The 20,989-nt window shown below is 43.3% G+C and overlaps 1 protein-coding gene and 1 pseudogene across 1 annotated transcript in view; one reads left to right on the forward strand and one right to left on the reverse strand.

Annotated features, from left to right (window-relative positions):
• The window catches only part of Cstf3 (cleavage stimulation factor subunit 3), an 88,516-nt gene extending 84,773 nt beyond the window's left edge, over nt 1-3,743 (reverse strand). The window contains exon 1 of the mRNA XM_057781058.1: nt 3,538-3,743. Coding sequence (XP_057637041.1) covers nt 3,538-3,564 — 27 coding nt within the window. The 5' untranslated portion in view covers nt 3,565-3,743. The remainder of the gene's footprint in view (nt 1-3,537) is intronic.
• A 6,706-nt stretch (nt 3,744-10,449) lies between these two features.
• Nucleotides 10,450-12,057, forward strand: LOC130881038 (zona pellucida sperm-binding protein 4-like; annotated as a pseudogene).
• Nucleotides 12,058-20,989: the final 8,932 nt, after the last annotated feature.

The following is a 20,989-nucleotide window of genomic DNA, read 5'->3' on the forward strand; positions in this document are numbered from 1 at the left end:
TAAGTTCCAGGACAGCCAAGGCAGTTACACAGAGTAGTTACCTGTCTCAAACATCAAAAAAGTGCTTTGGGGACCAACAAGATAATGATGCCTGCCAATAAGCCTTAGTTCAATCTCCAGGGCCTACAGGATAGGCGAGAACTGACTTTTAAAGATTGCCCTCTGACTTCCACCAAGACCACTGATGCACATACACACCCTCCTACATATGTATTTATTAAAGACGTGGTTAAGTTTCTCTGTGTAATAGACCTGGTTGTTCTACAACTCACTGTGTAGACCAGGCTGGCCAGAAATATGCCTGCCTCTGCCTCCAGGATTAAAGGAGTGCACCACCACCATCCAGCTAATGTATTCTACTTTATGCAAGATATTTAACTTCAAAATTATCAAGACTGAGAATAGACCTAACTATAAATTCTCCAAGAGTAAAAGATCTATTAAATGACACCACCAAAAACTCCCCAAACAAAATCTCAGAAAATGATAAAATAACTCTTTTCAAACAGATAATGTAGGTGAGGAAGGTGCAGGCTAATAGGAAGAATGTTTACTAGATAAGCAAATTCATAAATACAGGATTCAGTGTTTTACTTAAATTTTGATTTGTTTGGTTGGTTTTTAAGTTTTGTTTTGGGTTTTTGTTGTTATTGTTGCTGTTGTTTTGAGACAAAGTCTCTTATAGCCCAGGCTGCCTTTAAACTATGTCGCCAACAACAACTCAACTTCTGATCCTCTGGTCTCCCTTCAACTCCTGAGTACTGGGATTACACATCTTCACCACAAAATCTGGCTTAGGCAGTGCTCAGGATCTACCCTGGGTTGGATTCCAAAGCCTTGGACTACACAGCCACTCTTACAAACTGTGAACATTCCCAGTCCTATAAATCACATTCTTGGGGCAATGACAAATCTGAATATAGATTATGTTAGAAGTACATCATTATTGAGCCAGATGCACTGGAGAGAACCTAGGATCCTAATTTAAGGTGAAAATTTAAGGTCATCATCAGCTACAAACTGAGTTTGAAGCCAGCCTGTCCTCAAATTTGTACAAGACCCTATCTCGAAAAAATAAAACAGATACGGCATAACTAGATTTTGAGTGGGTTAATGGTATGGTAGTTATGTAACATCATTAATGTCACTATACAGAGAATATTGAAATAGTGTGAATGGAAGTGTGATGTCAACTTTCAGAGAAATATGATGGTGAAAGAAAATGTCAAGGTTAGAGGTATACATCTGTAGTAGAGGGTTAGCCTAGCATGAGCAAGATCCTTGATTTGAGCCACAGAACTATCACATACAAAAAATACATGTGTAAACACACACAAACATACCCACACATATATAATACATACGTAAGTATGACAAAAACTGTAACCATTGCTGGGTTCAATGAAAATTATAATAGGTGCTCATGAATTTTTCCTTCAACTTTTTTTGTTGTTGCTGTAAACTGTACAATAAAATTCAAAGGAGACAAGCCTGGTGTGGTGGCCTCATACATATAATCTCAGCACTCAGAATTCTGAGGCAAAGGGACTGAAGTGAGTTCAAGGTCAGCCTGAGTTAGAGTGTATTCCCAAATCACAAAAAAAAAAAAAAAAAGGGGGGGCTGCCTGGTGCACCTTCTTTATCCTACCATTCAACAAGGCAGAGCCAGGCTATTTCCATTAATTTGAAGTCAGCCTGATCTACATAGCAAGCTCCATGCCAGCCATGTCTACATAGTGATACTGTCAAAATACAAGTAGGTTGGAGGATTAAAGTTTTATAAGTTTGAGGCTATAACTCTGCGGTTGAGGGCTTCCTTGAATGCACCAGGCCCTGGGTTTAATCTGCTGGGGTGGAACAGGAACAACACAAAACAAAAAGCCCACAGTTCTATAAACAAAATCATGACAATACTTTTGTCTTTATAATTTTATATAAATTTCAGACACATCCAATATTTGCTTCACTTTCAGAAAACAAAAAAAACTAGCCCAGAAAAAGAGTAAAGAAACCGTTTTAGTAAGAGTTCAAAAGAAATTGTAAAGTTGGGCATCCCAACTTTAGATAAAATGCAAAAGTACTGCCAAGATTTCAGGGATGAATTTGGCCCTCAAGCAAACTTGAGTTTTGCTCACTTTCCCAAAGTAATTTATAGCTTACCCACACTTCATTAACTAACAGTCTTATTTATTGTCATCCATTAACCTCCATATAGTTTCCACATTATAAACTGGAGACTTGAAAAAAAATATAAGTGTATTTCGCTGCTACAGCAACAGAAAATTTAGGACTTTGCAAGACTAACTTTCTTTTTAAAAATAAACTGGGAAAAAAAAATAAAAAAAAAAATAAAATAAAATAAAAAAATAAATTAATTAATTAAAAAAAAATAAAAATAAACTGGGAAGCCAGGTGGTGGTGGCGCACTCCTTTAAGTCCAGCACTCGGGAGGCAGAGGCAGGTGAATCTGTGAGTTCAAGGCCAGCCTGGTCTACAAGAGCTAGTTCCAGGACAGGCTCCAAAGCTACAGAGAAACCCTGTCTCGAAAAACAACACTAGGATCAAGATCTAAAAACACCTCTTTCATAAAATCAGGTTTCTTTTTTTATTACAATAATAGGCAAATACTATCCTACGAAATTCAGGCTATGAAAGAGTAAAAGAACCCGACGTAGAGGACGTAAGTATTCCCAGCCAATTCTAGCACCAAAGAGGCAAAGAAAGCAAGACTGTCACTAGGTCGCGCTATACAGTAAAACTGTCTATAAAATAAAGACAGCAAAAGGTCCTCATATCAAAATATCTGATTTTTGTTTGTTTGTTTTTCGAGACAGGGTTTCTCTGTGGCTTTGGAGCCTGTCCTGGAACTAGCTTTTGTAGACCAGGCTGGCCTCGAACTCAGAGATCCGCCTGCCTCTGCCTCCCAAGTGCAGGGATTAAAGGTGTGCGCCACCACTAAAAATCTGGTTTTTAAAACACGTAACTATCACTCATATCTACCATTCAAACAGCTGGTGCTTACAGGGACTAAAGCACATTTCCTGTTTTCAATTTCTCAAATCCTGCAATGTTTGCGTAGCCGCAAAAGCAAAAATAAAGTGTTCCTAGACGAGAGGGAAAAAAAGGGGCGAGAGAAAATCCACAGATTTCCCCCCAAAGCTCGACACAGCCACGCTCTGCTCCTGGACCGCTGCTTTTTCACCTTCGCTCTCTCGGGGGGCCTGGTTTTCCAGAATACTTTCGTTTCTATTTCTGGGGACAGCAGACCCGGGAGCAAAAGTGGGAAATCTTGCCGTGGCAGGTACACACGCCAAAATGGTTTCAACTCAACCGTCCCGGCCGAAGCAACCTCAAGCTATTGTCTGAGTCAAATGCTTGTTTATATGAACGCCTCGGAGAAGCCAGGACTGGGGGACCCCACGGGCGCTCCCGGCCCGCCAGAGCCCTTGCTCACGCGAACCCGGCTGCAAGGTCCGCACCCACAGGGCCCGAGAGAGAAAGAGGTCGGCACGAGGCCCTGCCGCTCCCGCTCCTCACCTGCTCCGCGGCTGCGTCGCCTGACATGGCCTCGGGGGACGACAACGGACACACCGGCCGGCAACGGGAAGCTAGAAAGGAAAAATAAAGCTAACAAAAACCCCCCGAAAGCCAGCAACACTACCCGTGCCCCGCAGAGCCGCGGCCACCACGGGAATCGCCACCGCCCACTCAGATATGAATTAAAATGGCTGCGCCCCAGCCGGCTGAGGAGGTGGGAGGAACTTGCGTATTCACTTCCGGGATAATGGGCGGGGCTAGGGCGCGACACCCGGATTCTTAGAGGCGCGCAGGCGCAGAGCGATCCCAGGGGGCGGGCTCAAGACGTAAACAATCATCACGGCCCGGACCTGATGACGCCACGGTCCAGATTTCCGAGGGAAGCCGGAAAGATGCCGCCTATTGGTCTGAGCTCTCCCGCGCTTCTTGGAATTTAATTCCCGAGTTGCAGAGTCGGGCTCCTCCCTGTGGAAACCTGAGTGCCAATCAGTTCAGTTCAGACGAACTGACCATTTTAGGGAACAGCGGGGAGAGTCGGTGAAATGCCTGGCGTGTTTAGGGGGATAAGGAGTCTATTAAAGCGTTCTGTGGTCCCGGCTAATGCTCTTTCTTTTCTTGGGGAAAAGAACAAATCAAGTCCGTATTAACTTTTGCTGTCGCGGGTCCTGTAAGACCCGGGGTTTTAGCTTAGCACGACACCACCATTTCTTGTCTGCAAAACTGTGGTTTAGCGCAGAATGGATGTTGTTTTGAATCCAGACTTCTCACTAGAAGAGTTACCTGGGAAATTTGCATTCATTCTGTGTCACAGTTTCCGTGTCTATAGATAGGAATAAAAATAGCGGCTGACTACATTCTAATCATTTGTCTTTATTGTAAATCCCAGTCTCTGGCCTCCATCTTTGGAAGCCCCTCTCCAGTGCCCCTGGAATCTAGACCCCGGGGTCAAGGTGGCCCGCTAAACCTTGACCCCTCCCCAAGGAAGGTCAAGACCACTCCCACACTCTATTTAAACTGCTCCTCAGACAATAAACGCGTGTTTATTTTTCATTTATTTTTATTTTTTTCTTTTTCTCTCCGGTGGTTGCGTTGGCGACTTCCCGTTCCCCTCGGAGCCACGGGGGAGGGAGGGGGGGCGCAGGTGTCTATTTAAACCTGGGTATCTTTCAGTCTGGTCTGATTTGATTTGATTGGGATCATTTTGCGTTGGCAGAGAGCTCGCGTTAGAAAATATTCCTAACATCTTGGAGATCCCACCGAGTGGGCGGGTTTTCCCACAGATAAGTGTGGTCCTCACCCCTCATCAAGAAAACTTCTGGGACTGGAGAAATGGCTCAGCGGTTAAGAGCACTGACTGTTCTTCCAGAGGACCTGAGTTCAATTCCAAGCAACCACATGGTGGCTCACAACCATCTGTAATGAGATCTGGCGCCCTCTGACCTGCAGGCATACATGGAGGCAGCCTTTCTATACATAATTAATAAATAAAATCTTAAAAAAAAAAAAGAAAACTTCTCTTTGCTACAGAGACCATTACCAAAAGACACAACCTATAAATATTCAGTTGCGGAGTCCAATCCCAACTGATGCATCTACAATATAAGTTCTGAACCTAAGGCTGAGGGGTTATTGTTCAAGAGAAAGATGGAGGATTCTTTTAAGTGACAGAGGAATACAGAGTGTGTGCCTCATAGTAATGTCAGAAGCCACACCCGTAAGTCTCAGCAACACGATTACCAAAACATGAGCTGGACAAGAATAACAACAGTAGACATACTAAAGTGGTCAGGGGAAGGCTCACAAAGCCTCAGCCCTACTCAAAGAACTACAAGCAACCCAGAAATGCTGAGAATGGGAGAAAATGTCTTCCTCAGAGAAGAGCATACTAATTATCCAGTACCAGATGGTTAGCCCTGAAAGCACACATACAAGTAACATACAGAGTGAGCAGATTATATCTATGTATTTAGGAATATATATACATATTTATACATACATACATTATATAACAAAAATTAATGAAAAAAGACGGCATGAAATTTTTTTATTTTTCTTTTTGAGACAGGGTCTCACTATGTAGCCTTGGCAGTCCTGGAACTCACTATGTAAACCAGACTGCCCTCGAACTCACAGAGATCCACATGCCTCTGCCTCTGGAGAGCTGGGAGCAAAAGAATGTGACACCAGTGTGCCCCGCTGACGTAACTAAATTAAAAGAAATGCTGGGCAGTGGTGGCGCACGCCTTTAATCCCAGCACTCAGGAGGCAGAGGCAGGCAGGTCTCTATGAGTTTAAGACCAGCCTAATCTACAAGAGCTAGTTTCAGGACAGGCTCCAAAGCTACACAGAAACCCAGTTTCAAAAAAACAAAAGCAAATAAATAAATAAATATAAAGAAATTAAAACACAGTATGAAGGGGTATATGTGAAGGTTTGGTTGGGGGAATGGGAAGAGGAAGATGATGTTATTAAATTATAATAATCTCAGAAGATAAAAAAGGAATAATCCAAAACAACAATTTACTTATTCCAAGCATTCCATATAAATGCACTTATACTTTAAAAAAATAGAAAAATATTATTTATGCACTAAAAATTTTTTTAAAAAAAGTAATTTTCCCTTAATGAATTCATATAAGAAAAGCAGGGGTGGGGCTGGAGAGATGACTCAGTGGTTAAGAGCACTGGTTGCTCTTCCAGAGGACTCGGGTTCAATTTCCAGTATCCACATGGCTACTCATAGTTGTTTATGACTCCAGGCCCAGGGGATCTGACACCCTCATACAGATATACATGCAGACAAACACCAATGCACATAAGTAAAATAAAAATAAAATTTATTTTTTAAAAAAGGAAAAGCAGGCAACTGAAAGTAATGGCATATATCTTTAATCCCAATGATAAGTTTTCTGTATGTTGTTAATAGATTTTTCTGCCTGGTGCAGTAAGCCAGATCAGGCCAAATTAAGAGGTAAAAGACCAGGTATATTTGAGCAAAGCACCATCTAGGTGAGTCCTCCAGCCCCCAGAGACTGAAGTTGGGGAAGGCACAGGAGAATGGATGTTCTAAAAGAGGCAGCTTAAATACCCTGTGTGTGTGTGTGTGCGCGCGTGTGTGTGTGTGTGTGCGTGTGTGTGTGTGATGACACACCCTCCGCAAACTGGGCTTGTGCCCAATCATAAGCTTTGGGTGGTGACTTGAGACATTGCAGTCTCAGAAAAGGAGCCACACAGGTTGGTGGTTTTTCTGAGAGGGCAGGGTTTGGAGAGGGAGGGATGTCTGAGCAAGCAGCAGGGAGCTGAAGATTCCAGACAAACACCCAACACTTGGGAGGCAGAGACAGGTGGATCTCTGTGTTTGACACTAGCCTCCAGGTCTGCAGACAGAGATCTAGGATAGCCAGGGCTACACAGAGAGACCCTGTCTTGGAAAACCAAAAAATGAGCCAGGCGGTGGTGGCACACACCTTTAATCCCAGCACTTGGGAGGCAGAGGCAGGAGGATCTCCGTGAGTTTGAGGCCAGCCTGGTCTAGAAGAGCTAGTTCCAGGACAGGCTCCAAAGCTAGAGAGAAAAACCCTGTCTCAAAAAAAAAAAAAAAAAAAAAAAATGAAAAGAGAAAGAGAAGAAAGATCTTAAAACATAAAATGCTGTACTCACATTGCGTTTAAAATTCCACTTCTCACTTTTTGTTTTGTTTTAATGAAAAACTTCAGAGATAAAAGTTCAAAAAATAGGGCTGGGTTATAGTTCACTCTGCAGAGTGCTTGCGTAGCATACATAAGTCCTTCATTGATCCCCAGTACCACATAAACCCACATACCAGTAATTGTAAAACTCTGGAGGTCATTCTTTACTGTAATTTAGAAGCCTGCCTAGCACATATGAGACCCTGTCTCAAAAAAAATTGTGTGTGTGTGTGTGTGTGTGTGTGTGTGTGTGTGTTCAGAGCCAGTGAAATGGCTCAGGGGGTTAAGGTATTTGCTGCCAAGCCTGGTGACCCAAATTTAATGCTAAGAAATTACAAAGTGAAAGGAATGAACCAACTCCTGCAAATGTCCTCTGACCTCCACAGATGAGCTGTGACACATACGCACCTACACCCCCTATACCCTCCCCCCACACTAACACACTAAAAAATATAGCCACTACTTTGATCTGGGGATTAACACTTTTGCCTTGTTTGCTTTATATGCATGTGTTTACAGAGATTTGTGTTTCTGTTTGTTTGTTCTGGTTTGGTTATTTGCCCTTTGGGACAAAATGTCACTATGCCACCTTGGATAGTGGAGTAGAGGACTACCATCTTTAAGATTTCTCCTGGGCCCACTGCAGAAGACCATCAGAACTAGGCCAGTTGACTTACCTTCCCTGGGAGAGGAGGATTTGGGAAGAGTCTTGGAACCCTCATCTGAGTATTCTACCACTCCTCCCAAACAATTGAACGCAATTCTGCCATAACTGTCTGTGTCCTCCAGGTCTCGGGAGAGGAATTAGAGGCGATAACTGGGGAAAGGGTTTTCCATCTGTGTGGATAGGAACCATCATTCCTGCTGGATGCTGCCCTTCCTGTGCGACTGTCCTAACCCTTCCAGTGCGACTGTCCTAACCCTTCCAGTGCGACTGTCCTAACCCTTCCAGTGCGACTGTCCTAACCCTTCCAGTGCGACTGTCCTAACCCTTCCAGTGCGACTGTCCTAACCCTTCCAGTGCGACTGTCCTAACCCTTCCAGTGCGACTGTCCTAACCCTTCCAGTGCGACTGTCCTAACCCTTCCTGTGTGACTGTCCTAACCCTTCCAGTGCGACTGTCCTAACCCTTCCAGTGCGACTGTCCTAACCCTTCCAGTGCGACTGTCCTAACCCTTCCAGTGCGACTGTCCTAACCCTTCCAGTGCGACTGTCCTAACCCTTCCTGTGCGACTGTCCTAACCCTTCCTGTGCGACTGTCCTAACCCTGCTCCCATTGCTCCATAGGTAAGCCTAATAAACTCATTGGGTCCCACATGTGAACCCTTGTGGGACCTTCCTCGGTTGGGACCTTAAGAAGAGGGGTGCACACTATTTCCATCTCTCCCGGGGGGGAGTCTCAGCAGCATTTGTCTCATATTGTGAGGACATTTCTGTCTCCACTCATCAGTGCTGCTACACACGGCGATCTGTGGTTTGCTGCAAAACAGTTTAAAAATAAATTATATTCATCCCCCAAATAAGTCAGTTTGTGTTTCCTGAGAATAAGGACATCTTCCTTCATCTTTACAGGAGCATCTAGCACATCCAAGAAAGCATTCAATTATTTCCTGACATTAATTATTATCTAGTCCACATCCAAATTTTCACATTTATTTTAACAGTGTCCTTTTTAAGAAAAAGAGGCGGGGGAGGAAGGAAGGGGAATGGGAAAAATGTATAGCTCAACAACAACAATGAAAGGAAGTCAGGACAGGAACTCAAACAGGGCCTGAGGAGCTTGATGCAGAGGCCATGGAGGGTCGCTGCTCATTGGCTAGCGCCCCCTGGCTTCTTCCTCCTACTTGCTTATAGAACCTAGAACCACACAGCCCAGGAGTGGGCCTATGCACAATAGACTGCGCCCGATTCCGTGTTACCCGCTCAGTACAGTTCGCGCGCCATACGCAAGTCGGGCAAGGGCCTGGAGATTGAAAGAACACACAAGAGACCTGGGTCATTCAAAAGGAGATCAGCTGAATGCCATTTATTCAACCTTGGGGAAATCCTTATATACCTCGCTGCTGCACAAGGATTTCCACCCAGGCAGGTGGGAAATTATCACACCAAAGATGGGGTAAACAATGCCCTATACCTAATCACTAGACAGGGCAGAGAGAGCACAGAAATAAACACAATGTTTTAGCTGGCTGACCAGAAACTGTCCTCAAGATGAACCCCAGGAACAAGGGTAGACCCGGGCCCTACAGACAAGGATCTCCTCCTCAACCCCACAGAGTCTCTGTGTAACTCTAACTTCCCTGGAACTCAATCTGTAGACCAGGCTGGCCTCGAATTTAGAGATCCACCTGCCTCTGCCTCCTGTGTGCCACTGCCAGCAGAAAGGGTCTTAAACATTCCAATAGTGAGACATAATAACTTCTGGATCCTTCTATACTGCTTGAAGTGCTGGGGATTGTATCTCGACCTCTCTCATGTAATATTTGCTGTGTCAATGAGCTACACTTGAAGCCCCACAACTACCTTAATAACTGTGCCACCAATACTGACTTAGCACCCAGAAGTCTTTATTTAATTAAAGTGTGACTGTTAAAAGAATTTCTAGAACTCGTGGGGCTGAGGCCAGAGGAAATCTGAGATTTCTGAAACCAGCTTGAAATACTTAGTGAGAATTTTGGGGGAAGAAGGGCAGAGAACAGAAAGAAAAAGGTACTTGCAATGATTCTATGAAACCCCCAGATGGCAGCAAACACAATTCACAGCTAATGATTTAACAATGGTGGTAATCCCACTTATCTATTTAACTATCTATCTATCTATCTATCTACCTACCTACCTTTATCTACCTATCTTCCAGATTCAAATAAGGGCTAGCATTGTGGTACCAGACGCTGTTCTGAGGAGCGTTTTATTGTCCAGGTTTTGGAGTCGTAAGGAAGACAACTCAAGATAAGTGTCTCATATACTTGTAATGTTGTTGTTGTTAGGTCTCTTGCTGACCAAACCTTTCCTAGTGCCTGGAATGCAGCCCTCGCTATCCCTATCCTCCTCTTGACGCCTGAAACAGTTCCCGTCTTTGTACTGAGGTTTTCTTTCAGATAGACATCAGCTGAATGTGTTTGAGATGGCATGCCTCAGGAGGATTCTAGGTGTCACGTGAAGAGATAGGGTGCGCAATGATGACATTAAGAAACCTCTCCAGTGGGCTAGTGAAGGAGAAAGAATGGTCAAGCAGGCTCCAAGTTGCACTCTGTGGCTTCTGCCAGGCATCTTACTGTGTTTCCCATTCTGCCCTCCTTTGAGTGGGCAGCATGTGACTGAGTTGCCATCTGTGCTGCACTGTGGGCTACAGAGCTTCCAGTTTACTGTGAACCTCAGCCTGGAGGCAGCGAGTCTGGAGGCGGAGGCTGCCGCACAGGCTAAAGAACTACTCAGACTGTGGTACACGGGTGACGGACGGTCCGGATGGTTCTCTGGTGTTGGAAGCTACCTACAGTGGTACTCTGAGGGGCTCCCACTATGTCATGGCGGTTGGAGTTCAAGGGGTGGATGTAGCTGGACGTATGGCAGGGGCAAGGAAGAGACTGCTTAAGGGCCCTTTGGATCTTCTAGTTCCAGATACTCTGAGTACTGAAGTGTGAAATCCTGTGTCAGTAAAGGAAAGACTGCCTGCCCTGTGCTCCCTCGCCCATCTCTTGAGGAGATGGTGACCGTGACCAGTTGGGCTGCTGCTACAGCTCTGAAGTGCAAGAGGCAGGCTCCTGTTACTATGGAAACCCAGTGACCTCCCAGTGCACCAGAGAGGGCCACTTCTTCTTTGCTGTGTCTAGGAACGTGACCTTGCCACCCTTGCGCTGGGTTCACTACACTTGATCTTCAGGCGTGACAGTGGATGCAATCCGGTGATGGCAACATTCACCTTTGTCCTGTTCCAATTTTTATTTACTTCCTGTGGGACCACAAGGCAGATCACTGGAGACCAGGTCATGTATGAAAATGAGCTAGTGGCCATTCAGGATGTGAGAGCCTGGGGCAGTGACTCTATTACTCAAGACAGCACCTTTAGGCTCCCAATTAACTGCAGCTACTCCGTTCTCGGCAACACATCCCCAATAAACATGCAAGTGCTGACACTCCCACCACCCCTTCCTAAGACCCAGCCTGGGCCCCACCCTGTGGAGCGTCAGATTATCAAGGATAAAACCTATAGCTCTTATCATGGTGCTGATGACTACCTGCTGGTGAAATTTCTCCAGGATCCTTTTTATGTTGAGGTCTCCATCCTTCACAGAACAGAAGACCCCTTTAGGAGGTTACTGCTAGAACAGTTTTGGGCCACACCTGGCCCTAAGCCTTCTCATCAACCACAATGGCCCATCCTCTTGATTGGATGCCCATATGCAGGAGACAACTATCAGACCAAGAGAATTGCTGTCCAGAAGGCACCGACCCCATTTCCTTTTTATCACCAATGCTTCAGCATCCCTACCTTCAGCTTTATGGATGCTGTAAGGCCCTGAGTGGACAGGTATTCCTACACTGCAGGGCATTGGTCTGCCAGCCTGCTGGGATGCCATCTTGCATGGTAATTTGTCCTGCTTCCAGAAGAAGAAGAAAATATGAGTTTTATTTTGAAAACAACACTGCCAGGATATCTAGCAAGAGCCTTGTGATCCTTCTCCCAGTCACTAAAGACCCTACAGATGTGCTTCATAGATACTCAAGCAGCCCCGTGGATTCCCCTGCTCTGTGGATGGTAGAATTTTCTGTAATCGTGATCATCATCGGAGTCTTATTAGTTTCCTACTTGGACATCAGAAAACTGAGATGAATTGCCCAGACCAGTTGTCTCAATAAAACAGACTAAATTCAGGAGGAGGAGGAGGAGAAGAAGAAGAAGGAGAAGGAGAAGAGAAACATCTCCATCTACAGAAGGATACGTCAGTGGCGCTTGAGATACTTGGTCCATGTTATGAGAATGAATGACAGAAGATACCCGAAGATAGCACTGCTTGGAGGAGTGCACGGGATAAGGCAAAGAGGAAGGCTCAGAAAGTGCTGGATAGACAGCATACAGGAAGACTGTGGAACCTTGGGAATGACAATAACACAGCTTCTAGGACTGCCCAGGATAGGAACTGGAGAACCGCCATAAACGGGCTGCCCACGCATGCTTAAGCATTGCCGGGGATAAATGATAACATGATGATTGTGGTATCAACTGTAATTAACCCTAGCATAAGAAGGTGCAGGAGGGTCAGAAATCCAAGGTTAGCTTTGGCTTCTAGTGAGGCCAGTGTAAGCTATAAGAAACTTAGTCTCTAAAAAAAAGAAGAAAACAAATGAGAGAAAGAAAAGAAAGAAAATCAATTAGAATTTTTTAATCCAGGCCATAGTGGCACACTCCTTAATCCTAGCACTGGGGGAGGAGGGGTGGAGACAGGTGGATCTCTGTGAATTCAAAGGCCAGCCTGGTCTATATAGTGAAATTATCCAGAAGAGACAAAGCGACAGAGCTACACAGAGGAACCCTGTCTTGACAAAAAAAAAAAAAAAAAAAAAAAAAAAAAAAAAAAAAAAAGAAAGAAAGAAGGAAAGAGAGAAGAAAGGAAAAAAAGAAGAAAAGAAAAAAGAAGAAAGAAAATTTAATCAGGAATCTAAAGTAATAGCTAGGCGTAGGTTGGTGGCTGGGTGGCCGGTGTATGGTACAGACTTGGATGTTTTAAGTTAAAATTCTGGATTAGCTGCAGGTGGTAGCATACACCCCACAGCGCTGAGGTGGCAGGGGCAGATCTCCATGAGTTTGAGGCCAGCCTGGACTACATCAAGAATTTCAGGACAACTAGTCTACATAGAGAGACCATGTCTCAAAGCAAGAAAATCAAAAAGAAAAGAAACAAAAACGAGGAAACCAACAAAGGAAAGTCCTGGTTAACTTGATCACCACAGGCTGGTCATAAATCACACAGGCTTTGCTCTAAACGCACCGAGTAGAGCCAACCTCTACCCGTGCGGCTGCATTCTTTCCACTTCTGTCCTTTGATATTTTATTTATTTCAGAGAAAAGGTTGACAAGCCCTTGACTTTAGCTATGTAGAGGGATGGGTGACTATTTCAAAAGCCTTTGTCTCTCAAAAAGAGAGACAAAGATATATCTGGGATTTTATTTTTAAAGTGTGTGTGGCATTCTCAAGAAACAATTTCTCATGACGGAACTGACAAGAATGATTGCTGACTTATCTTGAATCGGAATGCTGACTGAACACATTTTCATCATTAAAATTTAATCTGACTCTCTTAATTGAATTTAAAATATTTAAAAATTGAACTAATGCTAGGGAATCAGTTTAAAAGCATCTAGGTAGTCAATCATATTTATCATTATTAAAGATCTATTTATTTACTTAGACTATTAGTCTCACTATGTATAGCTCTGGATGGCCTAGAATTCACAGAAATCTACCTGTCTCTGCCTCCTGAGTGCTATGATAAGGGTAGGGGCCCCATACCTAGCAAAACTTATTTAATTTTTATGTGTATGACTGTTTTGCTTGAATGTATGTATGGGCAAGGACCAGGGAAGGAAGGAAGGGAGGATAATTTTTTATTTCCTATAATCTCTTTGCATATTCAAACATATGCATATACTTCTCCCACTGTAGGATATATTAAACAAATACAATTTTAATTATGTGGATGGTTATTTGTAGTTTTAAAAAAATGTGAGATCTTAGGTGGGCAGTGGTGGTGGTACACACCTTTAATCCATGCACTTGGAGGGAGATGAAGGTAGATGGAAGCAGATCTCTGTGAGTTCAAGGCCAGCCTGGTGTACAGAGTTAGTTCTAGGACAGCCAGGGCTACACAGAGAAACCCTGTGAGGTCTCTGGTGCTGAAGACACTACAAACCTGTTACAAGATGTACAGAAATGAGGCTGGAACACAGTTGGAAGCTTCTTCCCTGCTGGCTGTCTTTGATGGTTCAGGAGGTGTTATACAGGTTGCTGGGGAGAAAATGCATCTACATTTTTTAGAAAACTGTGAATCCTACAAACTGCAATTGTTTCCTGGTTTTTTTTTTGTTTGTTTGTTTGTTTCCTCACTTTTTAAAAATAGATTTATTTATTATACAGTGTTCTGTCTGCATGTAAGCCCGCAGGCCAGAAGAGGGCACCAGATCTCATTAAAGATGGTTGTGAGCTACCATGTGGTTGCTGGAAATTGAACAAGGAACTTTGGAAGAACAGCCAGTGTTCTTAACTGCTGAGCCATCTCTCCAGCCCTGTTTCCTCACTTTTTAAATAATTCATTTAAAATAGAAATAAGTTTGCTGTTTAGTTTAATTTCCGTGTGTGTGTGTGTGTGTGTGTGTGTGCGTGTGTGTGTAGAGAGAGAGAGTCAGTTCTATCCTTCCACTATGCAGAAGTCACGGAGCTTGGTGGCAAGAGCCTTTACCAGGTAGCAATCTTGCTGGCTTTGTCAGTGTTTTGAGACGGTGTCTCCTTTAGTCCAGGATGGCCTTGAATCTTAAACAGTGCTGACCTTGAACTCCCAATCCTCAGGCTTCCTCCTCCCTAATGCTCACTCTAGAGTTGGGCACCACCACACAAATAGTCGTTACCAACTCTCAAAATGACTCAGTGGTGTTTAAAAATAAGGAGCACCTTAGGACTTTTCTTTGACAAGCTTCATTGTTGTCCAGTGTCGTGAGAGCTGCACAAGGGCTGTATTCATTTCCTGGGAGGAAAGAGGTTATCTGCAATCTCCATGCATTTACATGATTTCAAATGCACGCCTGTTGTAAGCACAGGCATTTGGTCCACAAAGAGCTCTCGGGTGGGGATGTGTGCCTCATAAATCTTGCAGCAATGGTACTCATCACACACTCCCCACTCTTGTCCCTCTTATGTGATTTCCACCCAAAGACACTTCTGCATTCATTGCACGAGGCCCCAAACACTTTGACTATCTGATGGTCATTTCATTATTTACTAGTTATAGCACACAGAGATTGGAATGTGTTCTCCTGGCACAAAGCGTTCTACTGGAAGTTTAGAGAATGAAGTGTCTCTGTACTTCAGTGACTAAGGAGAAAACACTTGTGGAAAAGGGAGAAAGCAAGTTCCAAGAAGTATCTACGTATTATCTCTGGGCCAGTTCCTCAGAACTCTCTGTCAGTGAGGTCATGCATTTTGTCCCAATTGTGGCTCATTTGTCTCTGCTAGCTTCCTTAATTATACCTCGCACCATAGCTCTGGCCAGCTGTTCAACAAATGTCTTTTCTTGAGCAAAAGGAAACATAAAAAGAATTTTTACAAATCCATGCAGGCCTGAGGAAAAGGCTTCCTTGGTAGAGACCTTGCATGAAGCCTTAAACTTGATACCCATGATCCCCAGTACCACTTAAATTGACCAGGTATAATGATACATGTCTTCAATCCTCCCTCCAATCCAATAGGGAGGTAGAGGCAGGAGCATCAAAAGTTCAAGGTTATTCTAAGCTACCTAGAGAATTTAAGACCAGCTTTTGATGTATGAGAACCTAATTCAACAATTACAATGACAAAAAAATCCCATATACAAATTTATCACTATAATTAGAAACAACAATGAACCCTCTTATTTAATTGACGATTAATTAGAAAAGCTATTTTCTTTTTCTTTTAAGACAGGTCTCATTATGTTGTCCTGGCAGGACTGGGCAGGAACTAGTTATATAGAGCAGACTGGTCCCGAACTAGCAGAGGTCTGCCTGCTTCTGCCTTCCGAGTACTGAGATTAAAGAGTGCCACCACACCTAGCAAGTTAACATTTTCATCTAGATACTGCTTAGGAGTGTATACAAAGACACTGTCCACATTACACAGACAAATCAATCCTTAAGTGAATCTAGATGGACAATTAATTAAGGTGTGTTAATGTTGGTAATTCTCCAAATTTATTTTATGGTGTCTGGATCAATATACAAGTACAGCTTACCTAAGGTAAAAGACCTGTAGCTGGGGCTGTAGCTCAGTGAATGAGGTCCGTGATCAAAACCCAGCACATCTCTCTTTCTCTCTCACACTACACACACACACACACACACACACACACACACACACACACACACAAATATTAAATCTAATAGGAACCGAAAAAACAATCAAGACCAACTTAATTTGGCTCAGATGAAAAGACTCAGGGGCTACTTCCTATTTCATTTCAAGCACCAAATTTTCATTCCTTTGGCTCTCTTGGTCACATGATTTATCACAAACTAATTTAGTGCCATCTGTGCATCAGAAAGAACATGACATGTCCCTTAGCATCTAACGTGGGAGTACAATCACTCGAAAGTTGGTTAATGCGGACTGATGTAGGGCTGCCCAGGGGTAAGCTAGAACGTGGGTTTTTAGTAAAGATAACTTTCAGTGACCAGATTAAGGAACACAGAGCAACCTGGAAAGCATTGTTTTGAAAGTGTTTCCGGAGAAGGTTAGCACTTGAGCCCAAGAGGACTAGAAGACGCGTCTTCGATGTGGCTGACAACTGTCCAACAGGATAGGACTGGGGGAGAACAAGCACAGCCCAACTGGTTGTTCCCTTTAAGAGCTGGGACATGTTTTTCTCCTGTCCAGGATACCAAAAATCCAGGCCCGTGGGCTTTCACACTCCAAGACCTAAACCAGTGATAATATCTGGGGACCTCAGGCTTTGATATCCAGCTATCAGTCATAGCTTTGGGTTTCTTTGGTCTGAAGTTCTCAGCTTTGAACTTAGTTACAGCATCAGCACCATAGGGCTGCTACTTCAGGAGCCAAATCTGTAATCAATCTTCTCATATATTTATATTATTACCTACTGGCGTTGGAATACACTGCTGGCTGGTTAGAGGTCACAGTCTGCCACAGCCCAGCAGGTTTCTCTAAGCTTCTTCCCCCAGCACAGCTTTTTGCTCTCTACCTAGACTTATCTGGAGGATGTGTCTGAGCCTGGAGGACTGACTAACCTTATCTGAAGCTGTCTCTAAACCAGATGCCTGTCTCTAAAACCTTATGCCTGACTTAGCTTTAGCTTGAACTCCAACATAGATCCCTGCTGGAAGGTTCCCTTGCTGCACATATCAGGAGCCTTATGATAGGAGCGTGCCTCTTAATGCAAATCAGGTGATGCCCCTGCCCCTGTCCCCAGCTATTATATTCCCCTTACTTCCTGGAATAAAGTGGAGGTGTAACACTTTACTGTCTCCCCATCTCCCCTAACAAGCCTGGGAACCCTGTTCACTCAATTTGGCTCCTTCCCTGCTCATGGACTCCCTGAGGCAAGCCCGATGACCTAAATTTGATCCCACCGTTGTGATAAAATACTTTAAAAAAAAAAAAAAAAGAAAAGCAAGCCAGGCGGTGGTGGCTCACGCCTTTAATTTCAGTAGAGGCAGAGGCAGGCGGATCTCTGCGAGTTCAAAGCCAACTTGGTCTGCAAGAGCTAGTTCCAGGATGGTCCTAAAGCTACAGAGAAAGACTGTCTTGGGAAGAGGGGGAGGCAGGGTTTAGTTTGGCACACAATTCAAGGGTATAGAGTGTCATTCGGGAGCAAGAGCTTGAGGTAGTGTTCATATTGCATCTACACTCAAGACACAGAGAGTGAGAAACATCTGGGCTCAGCTATTATTACCTTTCTCCTTTTTGTGAGGTCTAGGACCTGAGCCCAGGGAATGGTGCCTTCCACTTTCAGGGTGAGTGTTACCACCTCTATTAACCTTATCAAGACAATCCTTCACAGACAGAGCCAGAGACCAACCTAATCTAGATAAGCCCTCACAGGTGTTCCCAGAGGCTTGCCTCCTAGGTGATTGTACATCCTGCCCAGTTAATGATCAATATTAGCTATCTCAGTCAAACAGCATGAAAATACTGAAGCTTTGATGGCACTAGGAGTGGTGGAACTTGCCTATAGTCCATGCTCTTGGGAGGCTGAGGCAGGAGGAAATGACAATAAAACTTTGATTGAGGACATGGGATCTAGCTTGAAGAGGACCCATTGGTCTTGTGTTGCCCGATTAGAGCATCAAAATAGCAGTAACTGGAATGGATCACAATTCAGTAACTTCAAAAAGAATCTACAAACCCATGCTATTGCATACAAAAAAGAAAATTATTTTTATAGTCTCTAAAGTAGTAACTGAGCCATAAAATATCATCAATTAAATGATGTGAGATTCCTCTCTACATGCATGAATACTATTGGTTAATAAAGAATCTTCTTTGGCCTGTGATAGGGTAGAGTAATGTGTGTGTGTGTGGGGGGAACTAAACTGAATGCTGGGAGAAAGAAGGCAGAGTTAGAGAGACACCATGTAGCCACCAGAGGGGAAAGATGTGAGCTGCCAGCTGGAACCTTGCTGGTAGGCCACACACCTTGTAGTAAAATATAAAATAATAGAAATGGGTTAATTTAATATGTAAGAGCTTGCTAGGAATATGCTATAGTGATTGGCCAAGCAGTGCTTTAATTAATACTGTTTCTGTGGTTATTTCAGGAGTCTCAGCCGCTGGGAAATGAACAATCAGCCTACTACAATAAATGGCGCCAACATGGACAACTGAATCCACATAAAACCTGAGAGAGCTTGGGAAGTAATTCTAGATACAAAAGAACAGAGCTAAGCATGACTTCTTGGTAGCAGCATTTCCTCGGGTGTTATCTGTTTGCTAGAGGCAAGTGCATCCCATTTAAGAGAGGCTTCCTGACTCAGCTTTAGCTGCAAAAACCTTGCAGCTCTTTTAAGAGGCTCTGTCACTAAACACTTAAATGGTGTTTATGAATAGCCGACACATGCTTCTTGGTGATGGCAGGGACCTTGAAACGCCATAGAGTTGTGGCAATAAACATGGCTCTGGCCAGTACCTTCACCATGAGGCTAGACTCTCAGAAAGCTAGGGAATGGGGTGGATTCAGCCATTAAAGTTATGGCTTTAATCCTAGCCATATCACTTAGCAAATTAAAGACTCATGTGGTCAGAAAAAGCAATATACAGTAAATATAAATTCAAAGATGAAGAAAACCTCTTAATTGTTTACAGTGTGTTTAAAAATATGTACACTTGGGAGAGAAAAGAAAAAGGATAAAGTCCTTAAGATAAAAAAGAAAAAGTAGTTGGTTGTGGTGGTGCACACCTTTAATCCCAACACTTGGAAGGTAGAGGCAGGCAGATCTCTGTGAGTTCAAGGACAGTCTGGTCTACAGAATGAGTGCCAGGACAGCCAAAGATACACAGAGAAACCAAAAATTAAAAATAAAAAGAAATAGAGTTTAAAATAATGTTGTAATAGTGAGCGGCAGGGCTGCGTCCCCGGCACCCGGCTAGCTTTACCCGAAATAATTACACGGAAACTGTATTCTTTTGAACCCTGCCTGGCCCATTAGTTCCAGCCTCTTATTGGCTAGCTCTTACATATTGATCTAACCCATTTCTAATATTCTGTGTAGCCCCACGAGCTGGCTTACCAGGAAAGATCTTAACCTGCGTCTGTCTGGAGAGAGAGAATCATGGCGACTCCCGACTAGGCTTCTTTCTCCCAACATTCTGTTCTGTTTACTCCACCCACCTAAGGGTTGGCCTATCCAATGGACCTAGGCAGTTTCTTTATTATTTAACCAATGACCTTCCTCCATCATTTCCCCTTTTTCTGTTTAAACAAAAAAGAAAGGCTTTCATTTTAACATAGTAAGATTACATATAACAAAACAGTTATCAAGCAAGAATTACAGTTACAATATTTATATCTATTTTATCTTTTATCATAACTAAGGAAAACTATAACTATAGCTAACCATTCTTCAACTCTATCAAAGACTCCAGAAGGATATAATATTACTTAAATAAACAAGAAATAAGAAAACTCTAGAAATGACAGAGACATCTTGCTGCCTGGACAGTCACCCAAAGTTCTTTTTTACTGTTGGGGCATCCATCTTCAGCCTACAGGCCCATAGTATCCAGCAGACACATTTTCATGAAGCAGGAAATTCCAAAGACAGTTCAGTCACTATCTGCTGTGTCCTGCAGAATGTCTCGCATACTCTTTCATGAGTCAGGAACCCCGAAAGACCATCTCACCTTTAGGCAAGTTCAGCAGTCCTCTCTCTGCGGGTTCTTTGTATCCAGTTTATGCATCAGTCCATGCAAGAGCAGTTTCTTGCCCAAATGGCTAACCAACTCCATAAGAAGCCTCTTCGATGCCCATCTTCTTCTTGAAGTAGATTGGTACTGCCAGGAGCAGACGTATCTCACTATAACAGTCCTAAGTTATTAAAACATTTAAATGCCATATTCTGTAGCCTTTGAAAGATATGAAGAATGCCTATCTAACTGAAATATATCTATGCTCATCTAGAAAATCTAACTAGCACGACTCAAGCTTTACTATTATTGATGATTGTCCATTAACAACCTATATTTCCTAATTATACATTACATTTTTAAATGAACTACACAATCACAATACCTTAATCAGGATTAGAAATACATATGTATATAACAAAATTGACCTTCAAATCCACACCAATGCAAATTATTCATATCTATATCATATCCCCCTTTAAATGTAAAAGAACATTTATAAACCATATTTGGGAACATGGGCGCAGTTTTTTCTCTGCTTCCTGCTGAATGGGGGCGCTGTATTCAGATCTTTCATGGTGTAACCTGTGTGTCAGGGTCATCTCAGTCGGCAGTTGAGTGAAGTAATTTTCTGAAGGTGTTCACAGCAACCTTTCA

This window comes from Chionomys nivalis, chromosome 9, assembly GCF_950005125.1.
Source record: "Chionomys nivalis chromosome 9, mChiNiv1.1, whole genome shotgun sequence".
Taxonomy (NCBI): Eukaryota; Metazoa; Chordata; class Mammalia; order Rodentia; family Cricetidae; genus Chionomys; species Chionomys nivalis.